We start from the raw sequence: 25883 nt of genomic DNA on the forward strand, positions 1-25883 counted from the left end.
AATACTGTTGTTTTGCATGGGGAGTTAAAGCGCCGTAGAGATGAGGTGCCGGTCGAGAAGCAATCTGTTTCTGGAGATGTTAGTATGGTTGATGTGGTTTCGTCAAAAAACGTTTTGTCGGCGGGTCCGGATGTCCAGACCCGCCTATCCAAATGAGTACTTTGAGCTGGAACTGCCGGGGTTTGGGTGGCCCTCGGACAGTTCGTGAACTCATGGGTTTTGTGTCCATGAAGCGACCCGACTTCGTCTTTCTTATGGAGACGAAAGCATGTTCTTTGCAGTTGGAAAGACTTCGGATTCGTCTGGGGTTTGAAGGTGTCTTTAGTGTGGATAGAGTTGGTAGGGGAGGAGGGCTAGCTCTGTTGTGGCGTGATTCGGCTATGGCAAGCTTGCTTAGTTTTTCAAACAACCATATTGATGGTTCTGTATCATTAGCAGGGGTACCTCCATGGAGGTTGACCTGTTTCTATTGATACCCAGAGAGAACCAGGAGGCAGCAGTCCTGGGACTTGTTACGAGAGTTGAGGAATCGTTCTGATCTACCTTGGGTCGTCCTTGGCGACTTTAATGATTTAGCAAGTCATAGTGAGAAGAGAGGGGATATTCCTCATCCTAATAACCTTATTATGGGTTTTAATGATACTCTCCAAGATTGTGAACTGTATGACTTGGGAGAGAGGAAGGGGTACCGATCATTGGGTTGAAGAGCGTTTAGACCGTGTGGTGGTCTCATCAGAGTGGCGTGATTTGTATGGTGACGCGTCAGTGGCAAATATATTGGCTGTCTCGAGCGATCATAGTGCTCTCTTCCTTGACCTCTTGGGCCGCCCAGTTCGTAGTACTGGTAGGAAATTTAAATTCGAATCTGCATGGTTATTGGATGCGAAATGTAAAGATGTTGTTGAGGCTTCTTGGAGACAGTCTACAGTTTTGGATTTCCAGCAACGTGTTGTTAAGTGCGGTCAAGATTTATGGCATTGGGGGCGTGATCATTTCCATAAATTTGGACGCAAAATACAAACTCTACGGGATCGTTTGGAAAGTGTTCGAAGTAGTCGTCAGCCTGATGATATTTGCTTGTTTCGAACCTTGGATAATGAGCTCTCGTTGCTACTTGCCCAAGAAGAAAAGTACTGACGCCAAAGATCGAAGCAACTTTGGTTGCAAGAGGGAGACTTAAATACTAAGTTTTTTCACCGGTCTGCAAGCCAAAGGAGGAAAATGAATTTGTTGTTACGATTGAAAAATAATTCTGGCTTGTGGGTTGACGGCAACGCCATGCATGCAGAGGTACTGGAATATTATTCTAACATTTTTAATGCTTCTGGTTGCAGTTTGGATATTCTACAACGTTTTCCAACGAGAGTTACTCATGAGTTGAATTGCCGTCTACTTCGTCAGGTTGAGCCAGATGAGGTGAAATGTGCTCTTTTTTCTATGGCTCCTGATAAGGCCCCGGGCCCCGGGCCCCGATGGTATGTCTCCTTCGTTTTTTCAATCTTTCTGGTCAGTAGTAGGGCCCGATCTCACGCGGTTTGTGATTGATTGTTTCGATGCGTGTCAGTTACCGTTGGGTTGGAATAATACTAATGTAGTACTAATTCCAAAGAAAAAGGTCCCCGAGAAAGTCTCAGACCTTAGAACGATAACCCTATGTAATGTTGCCTACAAAGTGTTGGCAAAGGTTATCGCAAATCGGTTTAAGGAAGCTTTGGATATTATTATTTCACCTCCTCAAAGTGCATCTGTGCCTGATAGATTGATCACAGACAATATTATTGTAGCAGGGGAGATTGGCAATTATTTACGTCAGAAGCGTATCGGAAACGTTGGATGGGCGGCTCTAAAGCTTGACATGGCAAAAGCTTATGACCGCATGGAATGGGGATTTTTAGACGGTATGCTAGCTTCGTTGGGTTTTGCCCGTGGTTGGATTGATATCATTCGAATGTGTGTCACAACAGTTTCTTATAATATTTTGGTTAATAGTGACGCAGTGGGCACAGTGACGCCAACCAGAGGGATTAGACAAGGTGATCCCTTATCCCCATATTTGTTCATTGTATGTGCCGAGGGCTTATCGTTATTATTGCAACAAGAAGAGGCTCGGGGTAATATTCATGGAATTAAAGTGGCTAGAGGCGCACCCACGGTCTCGCATCTATTTTTCGCCGATGATAGCTTGCTTTTTTTCAAGGCTATTGATAAGGAAGCTCAAGTGTTTAAAAGTACTTTACTCTTGTACTGTAATGCATCTGGGCAAGCAGTCAATTACGATAAATCCAGTATTATGTTCAGTGCCAATACGGTGACGACAACGTGCAATCACATAGCAGATTTTCTGGGTGTGCGACAGACAACAGATTTTGGTCGCTACCTTGGACTACCATCATTCATTGGAAGAAATAAAACTGGGATTTTTCGATATATTGAGCAGAAACTGAGGGATCGCATTGGTTCTTGGCAAAAGAGGTTCCTAACCAGAGCAGGAAAGGAGGTATTAATTAAGAGTATTGGTCAAGCAATGTCTATATTTACTATGTCTATTTTCTTGCTTCCTGCCACTGTGTGTGATAATATTGAGAAGATTCTTAATCGATTTTGGTGGAACAAAGGCATAGGTGATACAAAAGGAATCCACTGGCTTAATTGGTCTCGAATGGCAATCCCGAAGAACTATGGGGGCTTGGGTTTTAAACGCCTACGAGAATTTAATATCTCTTTATTAGCTAAACAGGGTTGGCGCTTGCTTATTCATCCAAACTCCCTGGTTAGTAAAATATTAAAAGCAAAGTACTTTCCCGGTCATGATTTTCTAGATGCAACTCTCGGAAACAATCCTAGCTATATTTGGCGTAGTATCTTTGCTGGTCAAGAGGTACTTCGTGAAGGGGTTGCCCGTAGAGTTGGTGATGGTAAAGACACGCTCGTATGGGGGAGTCCGTGGCTCGCAGACCCTGTTGATCCGTATATTCACACCACTTGTCCGGATGAGTTACGTGAAGCCCATGTTAGTAATTTGTTGAATGCAGATGGCCAATGGGACGTAGAGATGCTGCATGATTTATTTGACCAAAATGATGTTCAAAGAATTATCAAAACTCCAATTTCCCCAACTTACACTGATGTGTGGTACTGGAGAGGGGATTTGAAGGGGGTCTATTCGGTCAAACAAGGGTATCATATTCAGGCTCAACATTTTGCAGTTCAGGAACCAGGGTTGGTATTTACACAGTGGAAGAAATTATGGTCCCTTAAAGTACCACCTAAGATTCGAAACTTTCTATGGAGGTGTATCCGTAATATTCTTCCTGTGCGTGAGGTTTTGCGAACCAGAGGAGTAATGGCGGGGGGTGGTTGTTGTCTTTGTTCGACTGCCTTGGAGACCATTTTCCATTTGTTCTGTGACTGTCCTGTGACGGGGCAGCTCTGGGAGACTGATGTTGGAGTCCAAGGTAATTCTTTTGCTGCTATAGTTGAAAATTTTTTGGGTATGGCTGGGCATGATATGGCGATAAGAATGGCTGCAACTTATTGGACAATATGGATAGCTAGGAATGAGGCTCTCTGGAATACTAAAGTTTGGCAAACTGCTGAATTAAAACACATGGTAGAGTCCCTCATTAATTCATGGAAGCTTGCATATTCAAATACTGCCAACCAGAATTTTTCAAAAATGCATGCAATTTCTGTTCCTTGGTGGCCACCTCCTGTTGGTAAAGTCAAATGCAATGTGGATGCTGCCTTATTCGAAGATGTCATGGGGTTTGGTGTTGTGGTTCGTGATCACAATGGTAAATTTGTAGCAGCTTATGGAGGTCAGCTGAATTGTTTTAGAGACCCTTATCTTGCGGAAACGATGGCGATTAAAGAGGCACTAACGTGGCTAAAGAATCAAGGATTGACGAACATTATCTTGGAAACTGATTGTTTGAATTTCTGTTCCAATTTCAATTCTGTCTCTTATGATTTTTCTTATGTTGGACTCATTATTAAGCATTGTAGGGTTCTTGCTAATGAGATTGGGAACGTTGTGGTTCGCCATGTCAAAAGGTCAGCGAATCATGTAGCTCATGCGCTTGCACGGGCGACAGATTCTTCATCTGCCCTTGGTGTGTGGGTTTCGTCCCCGCCTTTGTGTATTTCCAGTCTATTGATTTAATATATTTGATTATTGATTTTCAAAAAAAAAAAAGTAGCACATTAAAATGGACAGCTAAAGCCTAAATGTAAGTAGTAGTTTACGTACGGCTGGGCTAGTCTTCAATTGAAGAGCATCACAAAGTAGGCATTGACCAAAACAACCTAACCTCTTTGAAACAAGACCGCTTTCAACTTCTCCCCATCACGAACACCCCAATAACTTAATCTAGAAATTTGTAAATTTACCAATACACTGTGTCAGAAACATGATTTTCAACTTACGGTCTTACTACATTCAAGATGGCATAACAAAGTTCTTTCTTGAACTCAGCGGGTAGTTCAAATAATTCAAATAATAATTGAACTCTCTTTGTGGGGAAAATTTCGGGATAACTCGAGTTCAATTCTCACAAGTAATGATTTCTCCCGGACCAATTCTCATGCCTCTCAGAGTGAACAGGGATTAGTCGGATAGAGCCAGACCGTAAAACAGATAGAGAAAGACCCGGAACACCTCGTGGTTTAACCAAAAAAAGATTAACAAAGTTCTGGTAGACAAAAGGTGAGAGTATTCTCAAATGGAAGAATGCTGCAATTCCTTAACAAGTAAATATCTTAGCTCATATCAAGAACCCAACACATGTTTTACTTTTACATGTCTCTCATAACATGATGTGCTGTTACTTTGATTAAGATCATGAACACAAACCTCATATGTATAAATTAACCACATAAAAGGCTAATAGTTCATAGTGAAAGAACAAAGTCAATAACCATAATTACGACTCGCTAGTACTCCTCTTGATTACCAATAACTATAATTTCGACCACCTGCTAGTACTCATCTTGACCTAATCACTCACCAAATATACAAACAAGATCTACATAACTGAAATAAACCAGCTTCACAAACATACCATCATTTCTGTTCTCCCAAGAATGGAGAGCACCTCGAAAACCAGCGAGAAATGGAAGCTTTGCTCTTATGCAAGCTTCGTGATTAGTTGTTTCATTCTCCTACTTTGCCTAAGTTTCAACACAGAGGTTTTGGGCTTCTGGTCCCTTCAAAACTCCATGATAACTACAATGCCGCCTTTATACAGCCTGCCAGCTCAAGAAAATCCCGAATTCTTGAATGTGGCGGGAAATGGTCATGGGAATGTGTTCCCACAGAACCACGAGAAGTGTGATATATTTGAAGGGAAATGGGTTTACAAGCCAATGGAGAGTCCTTTGTATGAAGTATCAAAGTGCCCGTTCCTCAGCGACCAAGTTAGTTGCCAGAGGAATGGAAGGCCGGATTCCGAGTATGAAAAATGGAGTTGGGAAGCTAGTGGCTGCGTCGTTCCTAGGTAAGATTAAACATTTAAACGGCCTCTTATCTGTTCTCGTATACCTAGCAAGTGTAGTCTATCTATCTATCTAAAGGCAGTAATGTCCGAGACTCGGTTTTCTTAGCTTTAATGCCACAGATATGTTAGAGAGGCTTAGAGGAAAAAGGGTGATCATTGTTGGCGATTCACTAAACAGAAACCAGTGGGAATCTCTCGCTTGCCTTCTATATTCTGCTATCCCTTCCTCAAGAGCCATTGTTTCGGTTCAAAGTGGCTCCTACAAAGTGTTTAAAGCAAAGGTAGCTAAAACCATCCCGAATTTGTCTCTATGAATTCAGTAGTTTACTTAAACCATCCCGAATTTGTGTGTTTCTGTTACAGGACTACAATGTATCTGTAGAGTTCTACTGGAGCCCGTTCCTAGTGCAACTTGATTCAAATCAAGCTGGTTCTCCGAAGGTTTTGAGGCTAGACAAACTCGATCCATCATCTAAGCGATGGAAAGGTGCAGAGATTATGGTATTCAATACAGGGCATTGGTGGACTCATCGTGGGAAGTTAAAGGCGTAAGCAACCCTAAATACTACTTTCATGGAAATTATGCGTGTTTTATTACCTTCGAAGGGGAGTCAAAAAATTAACGAAGGATACCTGCAGGTGGGACTTATTTCAATACGAGGAGAAATTGACAGATGAAATGGGGATTGAATCAGCGTTTAAGTTAGCCATGCAAACCTGGGGGAAGTGGATTGACGACAACATTGATCCAACCAAGACAACAATCTTCTTTCGGAGCATTTCCCCGGAACACCACGGTCAGCATTGGTGTTACAATGAAACAAAACCAATCATAGACGTGTCTGATATGACAGTGTTCCCCGAACCTCTGAGGAAGATTGTCGAGAGAACAGTTTCAAACCTGAAAACTCGAGTGAGGTACCTTAATATAACAAAGCTATCTCAGTACAGAAAAGATGCACATCCTACAGTATACGCCAGAAAGAATGGTAAACAGATGATCGAGAAAAAACTTAATCCAAAAGAAACTTACAGTGATTGCAGCCATTGGTGTCTGCCCGGACTGCCAGATACATGGAACAGGCTGCTCTATGCATCCATGGTTTTGGACGGCTCAACTTGCGGCCCAAATAGCAAGCATTTCATTTCACATTCAACTAGTTCGATTGTTAACTCCAGTAATGCTTAAAAATTTAACAAATTCTTAACCAAATTCACATTCAGCTAAGAATTCCCTGGTAAAAAAATTTCAATAAATCTTGCTTTCCGGAATGCTAATTAATGTTTTAGCATCAAATATCGGCATATTATCAGTGGCACACATTGTAACTACTTTAGAATCAAATTCAAGGAGAATAGGAAGATTTCAAGAGCAAGAAAAAAAGCTATCATATTGCATAAAATGAAATTGCAACAGTTGTAAGTGACACATAAGTGTCGCTTCTATGAATGTATCACTGATTGTTCATACCACCACACGATTTACTGATGCACAGTGAATCATTTTCTAATCTTTAGAAATCTCATGGAACTGATCAGAAAAAGAAATACGATTTAGAGTGTCATATATCTATATAATCTCCCACTCAGAATCAGGAAAACCACTAGCGGATAGCTTCATGTTCAACTTTGCTACCAGAGCAGGCATCACATTTTCTTCAGCCTCCCGATTTAAAGGTTGACCTTCATGTTGTGCTACGAGATGTTCATACTCCCTTGTTGATCCCTTTTTTGAACAAAATGCTTCCCGAATTTTTTTCTGGGAATAAAAAAATAGAGCTATTTGGTTAATAACACAAATGGAACCAGTTTCACAGCCATGTGCCCACACATACACGAGGGTGGAGGGGTGACAGACCTTGTATGACTTATGTTTGACCGGTTGCTCGGGGAAATGGAGCTTGTTGCCTTCAATCAAAACACATGTTTCCTCTAGCTGTTGCTCATCAATGAGCTCGACCATTTCCATCACTTGCTCAGTCACATCGAACGTCTCAACAACATCGGTGTTGCAATTCTGTGGTCTTTCTATAGAAAATAATAAGTAGACAGATATAGCTTCATTTTTGTAATAGAATTAAGAAAAAATAAATACAGAATTAAGAAAAGAAAGGAATGGAATTCAGACAAAATTTTATTACAAGTCAAACTAAAACAAAGTAAATAAATACTAGCTGAATTTTATACCACTTGATCTTAAGGATGGGCCACCGAATGAGGAAATAAGTGCAAAATCTTCTACCAGAAGCCCAGAAGATTCAACGGGTGAAGTCGTATCAGAAGCTGCAGCACCTATTGAACTGCTAATAACAGGCATACTTACAACTGGTATATGATCACAACTCCCCGTTGTAGTTTCTTTAGAAGCACATCCTCTAGCTAAAGAGGAAGTACATTCAGAATTGCCAAATTCAGGTAAAGCCACAGTTATGTGGTCACGTGCCATAGAATAACCTCGTCTATTCTCATAAACTGAAGGCATCCTATTCCTCTCCTCCGAAAGTGGAGTTACTGACCCAGACATTTTAAGCAGAGATTGGTCGTCTTTAGAGTTCTCTCCGATCCCCAAACTTTTTCCTCCAAGGTTGTTTTTCCCTGGATACACCTCACAAGGCACAGTATTAACAGAAATGCCTGACGGAAACAATGATAACATTTTAAGCTTCGTTAGAAAATGACCAATAACCACGATTCCTACCCTTGAGAACTTCAGAATCCTCTGAAAGTTTCATATCAACACCCCCAGGCTGTTCTACGAGGTTTTCCTTTGCCTTCTTCTCAATCTCATTCTGGGCAAATAGAGACAAGTCATTACGAGCAACTTTCACAGGATCTACATACGATCTGGGACGCAAATCTTGCATCACTTCTGAATAGAACTTCTTGACACTTTCACCAACAATTTGCACCTGACTTTCAACATAATTAACAGTGTCCTGAAAGGTAGTATAAGCAAAGTATAACGATCAATGGCAATTTGATCAGAGTTCCATGCAAAATTTGAACATCATTGTCAAGAACAAAAATCATTCTTTCTACGAGGCACCTTTTTGCTTCAAAATGAAAACCACGCCATGTCTAAAAAGCATACGTAGATGAAAGACAAAGACTTCACCTGACACGTACCTCTTCAACCTCCAAGCATAAAGCTTCAAACTTCTGGTACATATTTCCAAACCAAGATATATTTTTCAAATCCATAGCTGAATACTCCGTTGAATCAGGCATAATTCAATGAAAAACACACAGCCTTTGGGTGTTGCTGCTCAGGTGCATCAATTCAATAACTATCAGGAATCTATATGAGGGAGCTTGATCATAAGAATATAACAGGAATACACCACCAATCAACTCTAAGACCTTAAATGGAGATCAATAAAATCACAATATATAGCACATAACAATCTCCAAACAACCCAAAAGAGATTTTTAAAAATAATCATTATATATATTAAAAAAACAAAAAAAAAACAAAAAAACAAAAAAACAGCATTTGAGCTTTCTACTCTCCACAGCCACTCCAGACATCCCACACTGACGTGATTACACTCCAAGATAAATTTCGCATACAAATATTCCAAACCCATCAATCAATTCATTAGTATATCGAAGCATAAAAATTCATTAAGTACATAAAAGTCAGAAACGTGATCCTCAACTCGAAACCAGCAAAACCAATCAATTGTGCTCAAACAATTTTCCAACAATTAAAGAAAATTATCAAATAAAAAAAAAAACTCTGCAGCTTAAGCATATCATACTCAAACTCTACAACCAAACAATACAAATTCTTAGCAAAATATCAATAGAAAGTTAGAGTATTACTTGTGGCTGAATATTATATATAGAACATGATCGTCAGAATTGAAGCAGAGAAACTTACAACTCGAGAAATATTTTTTAAAACCCGGAAGCAGAAAATCGGAACTTGAAAGGGTCTTAGTGAATCTGAAAAAGATATAATCTAAATAGATTACCTGGCCTATAGAAGTAGAATCCTTGAGAAGTTGAAAGAGAGAGTTAGAGAGCTGTGCAAACAGAAATTTCTAATTATATCTAAAATAAAGAAAAGATTGAAGTTTTATGAAGTTAAAAATAATAAATAAAGAACAAAATAGAAGTTTTAATCTCCATTTTTTTCCTAAATTGCAATATTGCCTTAAGGATTTGGTCAAGAATTGATTTTTTTTTTTTATCAAAAAAAACTTGTAGCTGTTATTTGAGTGTGTGTCTTAGGTAAATTATATCCCTATATAAAATTTATTGAAAATTTTATTTGTAACATATTAAGTGTTATAGTTTATTTGAGTCTTTAAAAAAAATTATCATCTAAATAGTTGAATTTAAATTGAACATTCATCATCTTACTATATATTATATTTGAACTAGATACACATAATATATTGCAAATGGTTCACCTTACATTGTAAATACATGGTTTAAATTTAAATTAACGCATTTTTTTCTTATTTCATTTCTTTTGATAAATATTCACATTTATAGTAAGTACATAATTTATTAAATGTAAGTATATAAACTTACATTTATAAATATATATAATTTATTACCTATAATAAGTATATTAATGTCAAGTAAATCTAACGTTATTTTAAGTTTATAATATGTGAACTATAGATAAATAAACTTAAAGTGAAAAGGTTCATAAATTAAGTGTTTAGCATATACTCATGATTATTATATAGTTTTATTGAAAATTAGCAAGTTTTTATTATAAACATAAAGTATTAATCTTATAAACATATAATTAACAAGTACCAACGTAACATTGTTTATAATTGTGCGAAAAAATAGCAATGCTAATAATACAATTAGTGTATGTTATAAAACGACTGCATTTTGGACCAGAATTCACCTTACATTACGATTGCATACTATACTAAGTGCTCCTCACTTGGCTTTTCATAGAGAGATTAAAGACGGAAAATATAATTGTAACTGCCCCTTGAAGCATGCATGATTATAAGCACAACTGAAGATCATCCAAAAGCATCATTTTAACAGTCTAAAAATTAAAATAAACAATTTCAAGAAATCAAACACCACAATTCAAACCCTAAGTATAAATTCCCTTTTGACACATAAAAACAGATTGAAAACCCAATCATCTGATCACAGTATCAAAGCAACATCTCTGGCCAGACAAGGCATCAAAACTCATGCTGTTCTATTGCTGGGCAGGGAAAAGGATCGTACCGATAAGATCAAAGGACAGTTTGAACAAGAGGGTGCGGCTAAACTAGAGGATCATATGTACTACTCCATTATATAAGGCATTCGGTGAATGTAAACAAATTCGAGCGTTTTAGTACAGTCATATCAGTTCCAATTATCACATTACCCAGCAGCTTGAAAATCCCCAAAGTCGTCGTCTTCAACTTCCTGCGGGCGTAGGTTTCCAGTTGATTCGGATTTACCTGATTGTTCAATGGCGGGGGAGGAATCCTTGCCTTTAGGAGACTGGTCGAGACTAAATTCGGGCGGTGACCCTGAAGGAGAATTCTCTGGAGTAGCAACGGGTGTTAGGGGGGGTGGCGGGAGTTTAAGTAGTAGCGGAGATTCTTTTCGGTTCGCCTTGTCCTCCAACGATAGATTGTTTAAGTTTAAACCTTGCTCGAAGAACTTTGACCTTATGCTGCTGCCACTCCCAGCTTTCTGTTGTCATCGGGAATAAATAAGAACAACAACAACGCAATTAAAGACAATTTGGTAAATACGAGATTTTCACGTCTTTACGTTTTTAATTTGAAGTACGAGAGTCTCCCCCTCTTTCAAACTGTAGTCAACTGATGTCGTTTTCTGGAATTGTTGCTCCATCTCTTCAGCAGTTTTCTTCTTATTTAGGTACCTGTTAACAGTTGAGAAGCAAATCAATCAAGAAAACCATAAAATCATGTTTCCTCGTATGGAAATCCAAGCATGTAGCCTTTACTTTTCCTACATGGAAGAAACGGAAATGATATAAGAAAACACGGGAAAATTGGATACGATGGAGTCTATAATTACTTCATATGGTCATGAAGGGCAGCTTGGAAGTCATAAGCTTCGGGTCTTTCCCGGAATCCAATGCCAAGAAAAGCATGCCTACGGCGACCACCTACACATTTTATAAGGATGTCACCATTTTTAACAAATCTGAACTGCATAACCTCTACGCATGTCACGTTGAGAATCATCTAATCGTTCCACCACACGGCTCAATAAGAGAATAATGCAAATTGAAGTATATATATCTTGATTACAAAAGATTGATTGGAACAAGTGCAATCCTCAGATAAAGTCATAAAGTTGGAGATTGTTAAGTTCGAGAATTGATAGATCTACTAACAAGCCCACAATGGTAAATGGGATAAGATAAACACACAAGTAATAAAGCAGGGCAGCATTGTAAATACCAATATTCTCTTCTACTCGGAGAACAAAGTATCTGCAATGAAAAAAAAAAAAAAAGGAACATTAATTATAGAAAACTAATACATCATCCAATCATTCCTGTGAGCAGAAACGCTGCAATAAAATGAACGTAAATCATTTAGATTACAATCTCTCTACACCTGCTACTATCAATCACCGGCTCCACTGGATGAGGCTCCCCATCTCTCAGAAAAGCCCGGGCATAAAGTTCACCTATTTTAAACATATCAAACTCAGAGATTATATATCAACAATTGGATAAAGCAATGGAAATATAAGTTATATACAACCGATTTTTCTAATATCAACTAGAGCCAACCTGTTGTCTTGTCTTCAAGTCTGATTATGCATTCTTCTCCTTTGCTTAAAACCTTTAGTGCACCCTCCCATGCCCATTTGTTCACATTCCACTCGTCAGCCCTGTAAGAAGCTAATGGTCAATGAAATTTTAGCCACAGGTATGTGAAAACTAAATTTTCAACAGTACTTGGTGTCATTGTAGATCTGTGTGAACTAGCTGGGATGAGTTCCAATTTCAGTAAGCGTAATGGCAAAAACTTGGTGATTTTCCAAAGACTTAAAGTTGGCAATTGAAGAGCTAATAGTTCAAATAGCTCAACAAACAATATGGAAACTTCGGTAATTAAAGAGAGAATTCAAATTCAAATGATGCACCATATGCACAATACAAAAATATACTCCGTATTTCAATAAATAAGAAGTAATTAGTCAAAACCTGTATGAAGCTGCACTTTTTCTGGGAGGAATCTGTAGAATGGCACGCAACATAAACGTGAGATCCCTTGATGCATCTAGTACTTACAATCAATACAAGGAATGACGCAAACTAATGACTTAACTCATTGCACGCAATCATCTCCTTCTCAAAATCAAATCTTTCTTAGTCAAGAGAACATTAGTTGGTTACTAAGGTACCTGGATTACCAGTCAAACTATGAAGCAGTATACCAAAAGAGCCTACAATCTCCAGTTAATCCACCTTTTCAAAAATCCCCATTAAGATTTTCCAGCTCAGAATATCAATGATCTAGCCCTAGTGCATAAAAACAAACCCAGACCTAACAATCTGGAGTAGACTAAAGCAGTAGCACTACCAATTCAAGAATCATTTCAATTTTCAACAGCCCAATCCAACAAGATTGAATCTTTAAAATCACCAAAGTTTCTTCACTTAATTTCTATATTTATTTTAGAAAGCAAACTCCATAACCGAACATCTAAAGTCACTAAATTCATTAAACCCAAATATTCCAAAAATGATAACGTATAAGGGATACAGCCATAATTTCAATCTGAATCTAAATCAGTCGAAAACCCATTGCACATCCTCAATAAACAACCAAAAATACCGCTTGAAAACACAGAAAGGAGTGAGGTGGGCTTACCAGGTAAACATAGCATTCTGATACTTGAAAGAGAATAAGCTCTATTGCTTCTTCTTCGGACTCTTCTGGTTTCGGGTCTGTGCTCTTTTCTGTCTCCATGATCTAATCAATCTTAGCAGCTTCGCCCAATAGCTGAATTGTAATGAATTTTGCAGTCGGGAGATCAGTGTGAACACCGGTTCTGATTGGCCTGAATCGTTAAGCAAGCAATAAGGAATTCCGGATATATCAATTCCTTCCTTTCTCATTTTACTATTCTTTTTTTTTTTCTTTTATCATTATTTTATTTATTTATTTTGCTTTTTTTTTTTTAAAGGTTTTATGAATATTTTCATTGTTTTCCGCTCAATTCTCAAATAGGAGGTCACAAGTTCGAATCTCATTAGAAGCATTGACTTTTTGTGATTCAGCAAATTGATAGACTATGTATTAACAAATACTACATTATTAATAGTACTAAAAAAAATTAATTAAGAATAAATATATTTGGTATTTATGTATATAAATATCAATTACAAGTAATAAAAATAAAATAGATAAGTAATAAATAAATAAATGAAGTTCAATTATTTGGGTGTTTGGTTGGTGACAAAACCATGGCATTTGGTAGAGTAGTTTGCACGATTCCATCTTCCCCCTTGAAATGAATTTATAAGAATCAATTTTATTTTTTTGAAAACAAAAAATCAAGGGGTGACGAAAAGAGTGCAACATAATTCTTGTATCCGAAGATTATGATAAGTTTACTTTTGGTAGAGTCTATTCTACATGGTCATGTAGGTTATTACAAAGGAGTTGACTATATAAAATGTTGTAATTTCAATATTTTTAAAGGCGTTAACGGTAATAATCGGGTATATTTGTAACTAAACAGAATTATATTACTCCGTACTTTAAAGTTTGAGTACAAGTTTTAGAGCATGTTACCTCTATTGTCACGGAGCTCGACTTTTATACTACAAAGCATAACGGTTACATAATACTACGTAATAGCAACGGCCTCCTAATAAGTACAACGACTCCACTCAATAAGTGTTATGACTCTTCAGTAATTGTTGTGCGCTCTAATAAGTGCATGGACTCTTGCAACGGTTCCATTTGCTCTTTACTCCTGAACGCTACTGTTTGACTGTCATCAATGTTTTGACGAGTTAGATTGCTCTAGGCCAGGTCCAGTACCATTTCCAATAATCTTGTCACGTGACTCAACTTTCATTTCACTTAAAAATTTGTTTCCTTACACTGAAAAGAGTTGTTCAGTGAATGAAACATAACTCTCATATTGACTAGTGCAATTTACCTCGCTGGTATAGTACTTTTACATAAGAAAATAATTTATCCGGTGCACACCTCCCACTTGCGGTAACTCGCTCATCATCCTAAAGAAAAACATTACTTTCTTTGAACCCAAGCCAAAAATTGAACCAACCGGCAAATTCCAAACAAATATGCAGAAACATTTGAATGAGTTACTTGTGACAAAAAATGGATAGTGTGTCAGAGGCTCAAAGATCTCATTCTCCGAATCTCAGCACACCAAAGTCCACATATATGATGGCATCAAAGGTTTCAATAATCTGGGAGAAGATACAGTGAAAATTTTATGAACCAGAAAGGAAAAAAATGTTTCAGTAAGGCACAGTGGCAGTCACAGTTCTGTGCCTTGGATCAGTCAACACACTCTGCACATTAACAAACCCGGCTTCTCTCATCGCCCCTTCGAGATCAGTCAAGTAGTATTCGTCGAGAAAAGGCTCGGTGCTCTTCATTAACGTAAACAGCACGGGCGGTAATTCCTGGAAACGAAAAAAACCAGAACGAACCGTGACTTATGTATCATCTGTTTGTTCGTTATTATGATGTGACGAGGAAAAGGGAAAACCTTACCTGCAGTTTCTTCGATTTTGGCTGCAAAACGAAGCAGAATATGTTAGAATGATTGTTTCAGTGGCTGAACTTTGGTACTTTGGTATTCAAGTTCAAGAACATTAGAAGTTTGATGATTACCGAGTTGTCTGTTACAGAAAAAGTTCCTCCAGGTCTAAGCAACCGAAATGACTCCTTCACTACATTTCGAATTGCTCTCTCGGGGCATTCATGAAACTGCATAGGCCAGTAGAGTGCCTATCAGCTATGCAGAACAGTTCGAGTGTTTGACAAAACGAAAAATTATTACAGCTCAACTAAGGTTCGAGTGTTCTTAATCCGACTTTCACTATGTTCTCGAGTTCATGACAGAAGATTGCTAGACAAGGCTACATACCACATATGAAATGGAGACAAGGTCAAAGGATTTTGAAGGCAAGCCAGTGTCTTCGCCATTCGCATGAATCCAGCGTGTAGGGTTCTTTTTTCTGTCACTATTCTTTTCCTTAAACTGAGCAACCGCAAGAAAGTAAGGCGATAAATCAAGTCCCTGCAGAAAACCCGAAGAATATTAACTTTATTAAGTGTTCTATTCAACAAGACACGAGAGCTTTTGGTGCAAAAAAAATTGTTAGTACTTACAGTGAGATTAGCAGAAGGGTATCTACTGGCTAGACATCTGGTGCTCATACCAATAGAGCATCCAATATCAAGAATGTCTCGGATTGCAAAACCACCCGAATATTGCTTATGATGTTTTTCAATAGCATCGAGCCAGTTCCCACGTACAACCTGAGAAGCTTCATCGAGTGAATTGGCATCAGGGATTGCCCGCAACTCCATTGCCATAGTTGCAGGCTCTACTTCTGCTGCTGCCTGAGCCACACAAAAACTTCTTAACATCAAATTGTCATTTTTTTTTGGCAAATCGTACTAACTAATGAATGCATTCGACAAAAGATGTTTAAGACACGAGGAGCACAAAGTTCTTTTACCAGCCAGGAAAGATTCCCTTCGTCATAAGCATGAAAAGGACTGAGATAATCTGGAAAAGAAGTTCTAAAATCAATTTCTGGCAAGAATACCCGATGAGCAGAACAAAATAGCTAGATTGGTAACACAAAGTTGTTCGTTCTCGGTGTCTTAATACACAAAAGATAGCCTTCTCATGGTAGTTTTTTTTTTTCAATTCGAGCACGCCCAAATGAAACATCAAACACCGGTTTCTAGACAATACAAATCCAGGCAAAAACGAACAATAGACAAGTTCATAATGTCTTAAAGGCAGCAGGCCATTGCAAAGTGGCAATAAAATAGATGAAATCTGGAAATTTTAACAGGGAATTGAAAGTAAAGAATGAGGGAATTACAGTCAGGGTATTCAAGAGATTGATTCTGAATGCTTTCCATCTCTTTGTAGACATCTGATTCCAGTATTTCCTTTGCCATTTCCCTCCATGGAATATTTGTCTTCTCGGCTGTGCTGTTCCATTCCACCATATCAAATCAAACCATCATATCCTTTTCTTCACACAATCATTCAAAACAAGACACAACTATAATTTCACACATGATGCAACGTATGCTTTCATAGTACCAAAACTACACTTTGCTAGAGTAACCCTAGTCAAGATGATTAAGGATACAAACTTATAACCACAAGGTCACGAGGTTCGAATCCTAGCCTTCTTTGTTTGAGGCCGTAAGCTATGGGCAACCTAAGCTAGTTTAACTCCCTGTGATTCTTTTCCGGCTAAGGTCACAATGAAGAGTTTACCTAGTGCACGCGGATTTTCTTCGTCACCCAAAAAACTACACTTTCGTGGATAATTCCAGCCAAGTTGGTCGGGTTGTGACTTAATAACTATAAGGTAACTAACTAACTATACAACTCCACTAAGTTGGTTAAGCTACATGACCTTTAGACAATCTAGGATGATTTACATTGTGGTGATTCTTTGAGGGCTATGATTATAAAGCATGATTTTATCATGTGCTTCTTTGACGGCTATGGTCATAAAACATGAATTATCATGTGCCCACTCGCATAATAACTGTAATTTTCCTTCTCACCAAAAAAAAAAAAAAGAAAAAAAAACGCGCGCACACACACACACTTTGCTACATTGTGACTTCATTGTATTTTGGGACAACCTGATAAAGACTTGTCTGGCGCCAAGCTTAAGCAGAGAGTAGAGAGGCTTGAAAGAAATGAGGGCTCCGACAAAGCGAGACAGCGGCGTTTCGCCGGTCCACCGGGGTCTCTCCAGCTGCCCTTCCTCGTAAACCTCCACCGCTGCCGGCGCGCCGCTTCCGCTTCCCGACGCCGCCACTCGAATGCCGCCGCCGGAGATTCTCGCCGGCGTTACTCTCTTCAATGGGTCATGGATAACGACGTCCTTTGTGGAGGTTAAGAGCGCCGGGTTGAGAGTGTTGAGCTTTGAGGTGGCACAGAACGCCATTGCCATTTTAGAATCTTTCGAGTGTACCTGCGAGAAAATGGAATCTTTGTCTTTTATTCTGATTTCAAGTAACAAACGGAAAATCTAATGTTGTTGCAGATTGCCAGTTAGAATCTAATAAAACTACAGAAGAATCTTATTCTTCAACACACGAAAAAACTTATCAAAGAAATCTTAATTCACCTATCTTAGAATGCCACGTGTGCAGTGAGATTTGATAGAGGTTTCCTAGTCCACCATTTTTATACAAGAAAAATACTTACATATTTTATTTTCCCCACATAAAATCATTAAAATATTTTTTTAAACAAATGTTTTTTACTTGCATGCAGAACCATATGTATTTTAAAATTAATTTGAATTTGATCCAAATTACACTAAAGTGTTTGACTCTTACCCAGACAAAGTATAGCCATAATAAAATTGTTTTTATTAATTATTTGTAAACTAGCTTTTCACTATTATAAAAAACTCTTTGGTCCTCCTCCGGACCACCACAGCCACAATTTTGTTACATAATTAATTAAACATTTGGTGGTGATTGTCTGATTGACTCTAACATTTATTTGTATATTTTATTTCAATGTTGATAAAATCAATAAGTTATAAGTAGAGCTTTCAAAAGAGATTTTGCCTGCCTGGATGGCTTGTCCCATCTCCTACTTAGATAGGGGTGGGTTGTAAAAACAGCACCCGCCAACGAGCGAGCTTTGTTGGTTCATCCCATTTAGGCCCGCGGCCTGTCGGGATTTGGTCCGTCCCGTCCTACCAGCCCGTTTTGACAGCACTTAAAAAATGTTTGAGAAATTTTTTTAAAAATAGAGGGAATTTGAAAAATCAAGTTATTAATTAGTATGGCAATTAAAAAAATTGTAGGGAGACCTTGTCACCTTATCAATAATTAGCATGACAAAGCCTGATTGATATATGCATGCAAGCCGCAGTTGCAAATATATTATATGCTCAGAAGTCAGAAATATTAAGTATTAAACTCCCAGTTGTGCAGATTGCAGAATGCAGCCCAACTTGATAGTTGACCATTGCAAAATTAAACAAAATATATAATCCTTGCAAAATGGGGTGCCCAAGTCAGTAGATCAGAGCATGATTATGATACTTAAAGGTTACTAAGACTCTCCTCGTCCAAAAAAAAAAATTGCAAAATACAATGAACATAGTATAAATAAGTTCTTCTACTGCCTCATCTTTGTTCTCATCATTATCTGCCTTGAAAAAATTGAAAAAAACTTTTTTTTTCAATGGATAATCTCCCTGTGAAAGCACCAAGCCGTGAGAGATACAAGATTGAAGCCAAGAATCTGTCCTACAGACTCCCTCCAACGTACGGCAACTTCAAAAAGTTATGTAAGCAGTTGATCAGTGACAGCAACAACCTCAGGAGTATCAAGAGTACCAGGTATGTTTTAAGGAATGTGAACTGTGAGGCCAAGCCAGGGGAAATAACAGCAATTGCAGGCCCAAGTGGAGCAGGAAAGACATCATTGCTGGACATTCTTGCTGGGATTTTTGTCCCATCCAGACTTTCTGGCCAAATTCTTGTCAATGATCAGCCAATGAAGCCTGGAAAGTTTCGGAGAGTTTCAGGTTATGTCACACAGGAGGAAGCCCTTTTCCCCCACCTCACTGTGGAGGAAACTCTGATGTACAGCGCGAGATTCAGGCTGTCGTCCGGGGGGTATGACAAGGCGAAACAGACTGTTTCCCGCCTCTTGAAGGAGCTCGGTTTGGGCCATGTTGCTGGGGTGAGAGTGGGGGATGAGTCGAGCAGGACCCTCTCGGGAGGGGAGAAGCGTAGGGTGTCAACCGGGGTGGAGCTCGTGCATAATCCCGCTGTTTTGTTGCTCGATGAGCCAACTTCCGGGCTGGATTCTGCCTCAGCAGTTCATGTTCTGTTGCTGCTAAAGTCCATGGCCAAGAATCGTGGTAAAACGGTTGTGTTAACTATCCATCAGCCTGGTTTTCGGATTCTTGAATTGCTCGACCGAGTTGTGTTGCTATGCAATGGCTTTGCCCTCCACAATGGATCCCAACAGTTTCTTGAAGAGAGGCTTAAGTCCTTGGGGCATTATCCCATCCCTTATCGCGCCAATGTGCTTGAATTCGCCATTGAAGTGACAGATATCCTTGCAGAAAGCCTGGAAATCGAAGAAGAAGAATTCGATAATTCTGTTGTCAATAATGTCAAAGAGAAGCATAGTTTTCACTCAAATGATCCACTTAAGGAGGTATGGATTCTGAGCCAGAGATTCTGCAGAAACATTTTCAGAACCAAACAGCTTTTCTTGGCTAAGATGGTTCAAGCATTGCTCAATGGGGTTCTACTCGGGACGATATTTCAGAATGCTTATAATCACCCAAAGGAAGCAAAGGTGCAGACTCAACTTGGATTCTTTGCCTTTAGTCTCACCTTCTTGCTGTCTTCGAACACAGAAGCCCTCCCGATTTTCTTAGACGAGAGGAGAATTCTGATGAGGGAGACCTCGCGAAGAGCCTATAGGATCTCGTCCTACACAATAGCCAACACCATAGTTTTTCTTCCTTTCCTATTAGTACTATCCCTCGTCTACACTGTCCCGGTTTACTGGCTGGTTGGATTACGTCGTGATTTCAATGCATTCGTATACTACTCCCTGCTGTCCTGGATGATTCTCGCAATGGGGAATTCGTTTGTGGCAGCATGTGCTGCTCTAGTGCCTGATTTCATCGTGGGAATGTCGTTCCTAGGGGGTACAATTGGGGCGTTTTTCCTCTTCTCGGGGTACTTTATAAACAAGGATGGCCTGCCTAAGTTCTGGCTTTTCATGCATTATCTGAGTCTTTTCAAGTACCCATTTGAGTGTCTTATGATAAATGAGTATGGAGGGGAAAATGGGAGATCAAAATGTGTTCAGAGAGTTGATGGGATGTGTTTGTTGTATGGCAACGAGCTATTGGAGATTGAAGGCATTAAGGAGTCACAGAAATGGTTCAATTTAGCTGTGATGGCTGCCTTCATTTTGGGTTACAGATTTCTGTGTTTTCTGATTCTCTGGTGCAGATCTTACCGAACTAGAAGTTGAATCGTGTAACATTTGTAAATTCTAAATTTTTACCTGTCTTGAACTAGATGCTCGAACGCCCTTACTGCTTTTGGATTAGGGTACTGTATCTTACGACGTTATTAGAAAGTTAAGATTTTGTGCTCGATAATGTAATAAGAAATGAGAAAGTCATTAGGTGAGCTCATACAAGTTTGTGTTGAATTGGTATCATTTTTGTATAGTAATATCTGTAAGGGCAACATGATATATTACATTATAGCCTCCATATGACCCTTATGTGGTTTGATATTTTCATTATTTGCGGCTTTCTCTACTCAACTTGCACCCTCACCTCATGTGAAGCCCTTAATTAACAACCCTTTAAGGCTTTAACACCCTTTCATGCAACTATAAAGATCATTGACAAAGCTTCTAATGCAACTATAAATATCAGAGAATTCTCTTGTATGCGTGTGTTATGTTAAAGAATTTTGAATCAAGTCTTCGATCGAGTAAAAAAAATTATGGTTGTTTGGATGAACTAACGATGGGAGTTACGAAAATTTCAACAAGAACAAGGACGAGCAATGCGATATAAATTATCGTATTGCTCCAATTTCACTTTCGAAACCTTAATGATAGAAAATCATGGTCCAAAAAGAGGTGTTCGAGTGGGTAAAGCATGACTGTCGTACTTAAAACAATGCGATATACCCTCTCAGTCAAGCCTATCGCACAAAGTCTTCCTAGTCAGTTTACCTCTTCTGCATAGTTTGGAGGCGTTTACCTAATACGCACCTTTAGATAGTAGATGTGAGTTTCCATGCGCTTGTCTTCTCCCTTTTCTCTCCCTTGCGGACCCCACAAAAAACCATCTCTTGCAGAAAGATCTCAACTTTTCTCTCTCGTCCACGTAAGTCATATTTGCCTCAAAAACTGTGAAAAACCACTAATGTGGTTACTCTTACCTCTTCTATATAGTTTGCAGACTATTAAATGTTAGGAGCAGAGGTCATTATCAGTGACAATGTCATGCATGGAAATATAAATGTAAGTTGCAATATAAAATCCACTGAATGCTGAACACCATAACCAAATCTGACAGAGGTTCCAACATGCATAAAAATGACAACTTAACAGTTTGAAAGGAAGACTTTGTAAAACCTCTGCACTATAAAGAAATCCACAGGCAAATGCATAAAAAATAAAAAAGTTGGCACCAGCTTGGGATTACATCACATTTAGCATACCAATTGAGAGTATAATATGCAAGTCAAGCCTGCCATGCTGAGATAGAACAACAATATGAACTAATATGTATCAATAAGAACATCATGTGCTGCACAGAACATTATATGAACAAAACAAATATACTTCAGTGACATTGCAGACAAGAAACTCGATCTCTTTCAATGGATTTGATCTATTATTCACGTTATAACAAATACAGAAGGTTTTCCCGTTTATATATACAAAAACATGTATATGTGGTATCATACAAATCTGATCCAATGCTGCCAGAAGACATGTATGCCAAAACATTTGCAATTAACCCGTGTATCGCTACTTTATAACCAAGCTATCTAGTCTAGACATAGAAAGGCGATGAAAGGAAGATATGCTCTATCAATGAAAGTAACTTTTTTTTTTTTCAGCAGAAATCTCCTAAAGAAGACGAGCTTGAAGGATTCAGGAACGAAACTCTCTGTCTCTTGCTCGAGAGAGCGTTTCTTGAAGATAACTCCTCCGATGCATAAAATTTATCAAGCACTGACCTTAAAGCCTGACGAATCGAACTAGCAAGAAATTCTCGTCTTTCAGTATCCTCATCATGCTCAATGTTCCCTTCATTTTCGGTTATCACAAAAACACTAACCATCCTGCTTCCCAAGGTTGCAATCTCTGCCCTCGCGGTTTTTAAAGAGAGATTATCAAGAGCTTGCCTTAAATCCGAAAGAAGCTCGTGCTTATACTCACAAGACAAGGATGCCTTTATAGAGTACAACGCCCCCTCAAATTCTCCGACTTGAGGTTCAACTCTTAGTTCATCCCTGTCCATTGGCACGAGAATTTCTTTTGTAGCTTCTGCTGCACTAGCCCTCAGTTCTTTTACCTGACTGATAACCTTGGCAAGTAATGCAGCTTTGTCCATCTGTATTGAAATTTAACCCAACATGTTTTCAAATCATATGATTGCAATCAAGAGCAGAGTTCAAACATGTTGATAAGATTAGTTCAAATTCTTTTTACCCCAGTCATTCTATAATAAAATCTTCTCTACAAATAATGAAAGCATAAGGACAACTCTAGCCAAATTGGTTAGACAGTTAACAAAGGTTACAAGCCCAACTCCTTCCTATTGACCTTTTTGGTTTGAGATAGTCAGCTATAAGCAACCTAGGCTGATTTATCTCCTCGTGATCCTTTATAGACTAGGATCACAGTGTGGGATTTACATAATGCACACAGTCTATTGGCCTTTTTTGGGTTGAGACGGTAAGATATGAGCAACCTAAGCTAGTTTATCTCCTTGTGATCTTTTGTCGTCTAGGATAACAATGTAGGATTTACATAATGCACACTATCGGATAATGACTGCGGTTTCTATTTTCACTCACTCAAAAAGAATGAATGCACATTAAACACCTCCAAGCTCACTCAACAAGAACAAGTAACACTATTTGAGCATGTAAACTAAGGAAAACATCATTAACAAAAACAAGATTTCAATCCTCAAATCAAACAATCCACAAAGTCAAAAACAAAACAACATTGATGATGATAATGAGAAGAAATTGACCTTATCTGTGCCAGGGATGAGGCTCCTGAGGGTAGTGAAATGGCCATTGATTCTCTCCCTGCGCCTCCTCTCAGCCTCACTATGGTTTCTCAAAGCAATCAAAGCCTTCTCCGGTTTGATGACTCCCTGTTGTGCAGCCCTCACAAGCACCCCCTTTCCACTATCCAAAACCAATGAAGAAGATGAGGACAACCCATTCCTCATCACCCCCTGAAATTCATATTTCTCATTGCACAACTCACCAAAAGTACTTAAAAATTCCATCTTTTTCAACAAAATCAAGAACCCACACCCCAAAGATTAGACCTTTTGGTTTTTCTTTCAGAAGAAACCAGGCGGGCGATTGGTTGGAGGGGATAACCACAGAGAAAAGACAGACAGAGATAGTTTGGGGATTCGTGAACTGGGATTTCTTGTTGCTTTTCTGTACCTGTATCTATCATGAACTTCCATCACTAGAACCGCAAAAGTTTTGAGCTTTTTGTGTAGAGATAGTTTGGGTTGACAAGTCAGAGATGGTGCACTGACTTTGATTTACAGACCAAAGTCCGTGCGATATGAGTAAAACTGGTCTTTTTGACACTAATTAGATGCTCTAATGACTAGTATGGAATTTTGATTTACGAACCAAAATTCGTATTACGATCTGAATAAAATTCATCTTTCACACTAATTAGATGTTTTAATGACCCGTGAGAATTAGACAACTCTATATTCGCACTATTTTAATCTCATTTAATGAAATCTTCTAAAACACATTGTTAATATTTGAATTCCTAATATTTGAATTCAAAATTTTCAAATAATTTTGCTACTTCCAACACACATTGTTGTTAAAGACAAGTTGCTCATGACCATAGATAAATTATGCACATAAATATAGAGTACAGTGCAAATATTGTAATGGTTTGAAGGGCAGCAATGGCAGCCAACTAACTCTTTTGTAAAAAAAAAAAAATTGCATGGAGATTCATGCTGTGGTTTAATATATATATATATATATATATGTGTGTGTGTGTGGGTGGGTGTTTTCTAGGACACTTGGCAGCCCAATTTTACGCTAATTTTTAGCTTTTGCAATTGTTGTTGTTGTGCAAATCTTAATGTTGTGGCCTGTGGGTCAATAATGGCAAGGACCATTCACTTTCACCTTAAATTATTTGTCCTTCAAAGACTGTACTGTTGATGAAGAATTAATTAGCATCCTTGCCTTTTCTTTCATTGAAATTTCTATAAAGAAAATGACATTTGGAATCTCTCGTAACTCATGACTGGTACGAGTGGGTGTTAATATACCTTAAGAAATGTTTGTATGTTTTTGAAAGTTGAGTTTGTTTGATAAATGACGTTTTGATGAAAAAGAATTACTAATAAATTTGAGTATTTTAGTGATTTGATTTAGTTAAAATATATGTTTGGTAATTCGTTTTTTTAATTGGCATTTTGAATTTAAAACGTCATAATATAAAACGTGAGTTTTAAATTTATTAGTTGTTACTCTTTTGTTTCGCTTTGAGTGTCTAAATTGTTGTTTAAATAAATGTGATTTATTTGTTATGGTATATATCCACTTATGAAAAGCGGACTACATTTAGTGGAGAGAATTTAAGTATTGCAAGGTGCAACTATGTTAAGAGCAACTTCAACTGATTTTTTTTGCTCATTTTTTGTAGGCAATATGGGAGAGAGAAAATAAGAGGGAAAAAATAAATTTGTTGTCAAACCTTAAAAAAACAATCCATTCATGCGCCTAGCTAATGCGTGCATGTGCATGTGCCTGCCTAGTTGGGCATAGCAGTTCCCCACACGTGCAACTACGAGATAAAAAATTTCTTATCTCATTTATTTTTGGTGAAAAAACTTTCCCAATAACTACTCTTGGAGATGCTTTAAGATAATATAAGAATTTAGTGGGATGAAGCCAGGGAGGTGCCTAATTTTGTGTCCCCCTTCCAAATTTTTTTTTTGTGTGTGTGTGTCCCCCTTCTATTTTTAGTATGTCATTGACTGTTATAACATCATTGAAAAGGTATCAATAGATAATTAATACACGTCTTTCAATATTTCAAAGTGACCATTATGATTGTCAGTATGACATTCCTTGACATTTTTGTAGCGTCTATCTCTAGATATATCATTCATTGTCCATGTAAAAATATCTTTCATTTGACTGGGTCAATGTTGTTACTTACACTAGCTATCGTTGGTTGTGACTTATAAATTAATCCAAAGTACTTGGTATTTGCCTTGGAAAACCATGATAATCCACTTTAGTCAATCTAAACTCATTCTCCCAATAATTTTAAAATTTAATTTTATGTATAAGTCTGTATTAATTAGTTATCAAGAGCCAAGTATCTAATACACATTTCTTAATTGAC

The 25883-nt window shown here is 38.1% G+C and overlaps 5 protein-coding genes across 8 annotated transcripts; 2 read left to right on the forward strand and 3 right to left on the reverse strand.

The window, feature by feature from the left end:
- Window positions 1-5057: 5057 nt before the first annotated feature.
- Window positions 5058-6777, forward strand: LOC116015620 (protein trichome birefringence-like 42). Its single transcript, XM_031255745.1, has 4 exons — window positions 5058-5495; window positions 5602-5776; window positions 5859-6043; window positions 6135-6777. The coding sequence occupies exons 1-4, from the start codon at window positions 5083-5085 to the stop codon at window positions 6682-6684; spliced, it is 1323 nt and encodes a 440-aa protein (XP_031111605.1). The 5' UTR covers window positions 5058-5082; the 3' UTR covers window positions 6685-6777.
- An 82-nt stretch (window positions 6778-6859) lies between these two features.
- Window positions 6860-9580, reverse strand: LOC116015629. 4 transcript variants are annotated; one of them, XM_031255765.1, is made up of 6 exons: window positions 9473-9580; window positions 8622-8757; window positions 8194-8431; window positions 7683-8090; window positions 7354-7523; window positions 6860-7254 (listed from the first exon to the last, which is right to left on the reverse strand). In XM_031255765.1, the coding sequence occupies exons 2-6, from the start codon at window positions 8721-8723 to the stop codon at window positions 7066-7068; spliced, it is 1107 nt and encodes a 368-aa protein (XP_031111625.1). In that variant the 5' UTR covers window positions 8724-8757; window positions 9473-9580; the 3' UTR covers window positions 6860-7065. The 4 variants fall into 4 exon arrangements, with proteins under 4 accessions (XP_031111625.1, XP_031111616.1, XP_031111641.1 ...); XM_031255756.1 differs by lacking the exon at window positions 9473-9580 and adding an exon at window positions 9379-9466; XM_031255781.1 differs by lacking the exon at window positions 9473-9580 and adding an exon at window positions 9379-9466 and having other exon boundaries at window positions 8611-8757.
- Window positions 9581-10492: 912 nt separating this feature from the next.
- Window positions 10493-17759, reverse strand: LOC116025317. The gene is made up of 15 exons (XM_031266524.1): window positions 17354-17759; window positions 16570-16682; window positions 16195-16244; window positions 15842-16075; window positions 15597-15749; window positions 15341-15436; window positions 15221-15241; window positions 13334-13435; window positions 12664-12695; window positions 12247-12347; window positions 12068-12140; window positions 11909-11940; window positions 11520-11610; window positions 11250-11361; window positions 10493-11168 (listed from the first exon to the last, which is right to left on the reverse strand). Exons 1-15 carry the CDS (start codon window positions 17665-17667, stop codon window positions 10851-10853), a joined length of 1842 nt encoding a protein of 613 aa, XP_031122384.1. The 5' UTR covers window positions 17668-17759; the 3' UTR covers window positions 10493-10850.
- A 1161-nt stretch (window positions 17760-18920) lies between these two features.
- LOC115998352 (ABC transporter G family member 10-like) lies at window positions 18921-21017 on the forward strand. The gene has a single exon (XM_031237909.1). It carries the CDS (start codon window positions 18921-18923, stop codon window positions 20739-20741), a length of 1821 nt encoding a protein of 606 aa, XP_031093769.1. The 3' UTR covers window positions 20742-21017.
- A 1090-nt stretch (window positions 21018-22107) lies between these two features.
- Window positions 22108-23971, reverse strand: LOC115995741 (transcription factor bHLH30-like). The gene is made up of 2 exons (XM_031234865.1): window positions 23503-23971; window positions 22108-22854 (listed from the first exon to the last, which is right to left on the reverse strand). The coding sequence occupies exons 1-2, from the start codon at window positions 23764-23766 to the stop codon at window positions 22354-22356; spliced, it is 765 nt and encodes a 254-aa protein (XP_031090725.1). The 5' UTR covers window positions 23767-23971; the 3' UTR covers window positions 22108-22353.
- Window positions 23972-25883: the final 1912 nt, after the last annotated feature.

The sequence above is a fragment of the Ipomoea triloba genome, chromosome 1 (assembly GCF_003576645.1).
Source record: "Ipomoea triloba cultivar NCNSP0323 chromosome 1, ASM357664v1".
Classification (NCBI taxonomy): Eukaryota; Viridiplantae; Streptophyta; class Magnoliopsida; order Solanales; family Convolvulaceae; genus Ipomoea; species Ipomoea triloba.

Excerpts from the sequence above, each read along its gene's own strand:
- LOC116015620 (XM_031255745.1), top strand. The coding sequence starts at position 5,083 with ATGGAGAGCACCTCGAAAACCAGCGAGAAATGGAAGCTTTGCTCTTAT. Across the intron at positions 5,496-5,601 it reads AGTGGCTGCGTCGTTCCTAG|CTTTAATGCCACAGATATGT; the intron begins GTAAGATTAAAC and ends CGGTTTTCTTAG. Across the intron at positions 5,777-5,858 it reads ACAAAGTGTTTAAAGCAAAG|GACTACAATGTATCTGTAGA; the intron begins GTAGCTAAAACC and ends TTTCTGTTACAG.
- LOC116015629 (XM_031255765.1), bottom strand. The coding sequence starts at position 8,723 with ATGCCTGATTCAACGGAGTATTCAGCTATGGATTTGAAAAATATATCT. Across the intron at positions 8,432-8,621 it reads TATGCTTGGAGGTTGAAGAG|GACACTGTTAATTATGTTGA; the intron begins GTACGTGTCAGG and ends ACTACCTTTCAG. Across the intron at positions 7,255-7,353 it reads TCAAACATAAGTCATACAAG|AAAAAAATTCGGGAAGCATT; the intron begins GTCTGTCACCCC and ends TTTTATTCCCAG.
- LOC116025317 (XM_031266524.1), bottom strand. The coding sequence starts at position 17,667 with ATGGCAATGGCGTTCTGTGCCACCTCAAAGCTCAACACTCTCAACCCG. Across the intron at positions 16,076-16,194 it reads AAGGGAATCTTTCCTGGCTG|GCAGCAGCAGAAGTAGAGCC; the intron begins GTAAAAGAACTT and ends TGTGTGGCTCAG. Across the intron at positions 12,141-12,246 it reads ACTTGAAGACAAGACAACAG|GTGAACTTTATGCCCGGGCT; the intron begins GTTGGCTCTAGT and ends TGTTTAAAATAG.
- LOC115998352 (XM_031237909.1), top strand. The coding sequence starts at position 18,921 with ATGGATAATCTCCCTGTGAAAGCACCAAGCCGTGAGAGATACAAGATT.
- LOC115995741 (XM_031234865.1), bottom strand. The coding sequence starts at position 23,766 with ATGGAATTTTTAAGTACTTTTGGTGAGTTGTGCAATGAGAAATATGAA. Across the intron at positions 22,855-23,502 it reads TCATCCCTGGCACAGATAAG|ATGGACAAAGCTGCATTACT; the intron begins GTCAATTTCTTC and ends ATTTCAATACAG.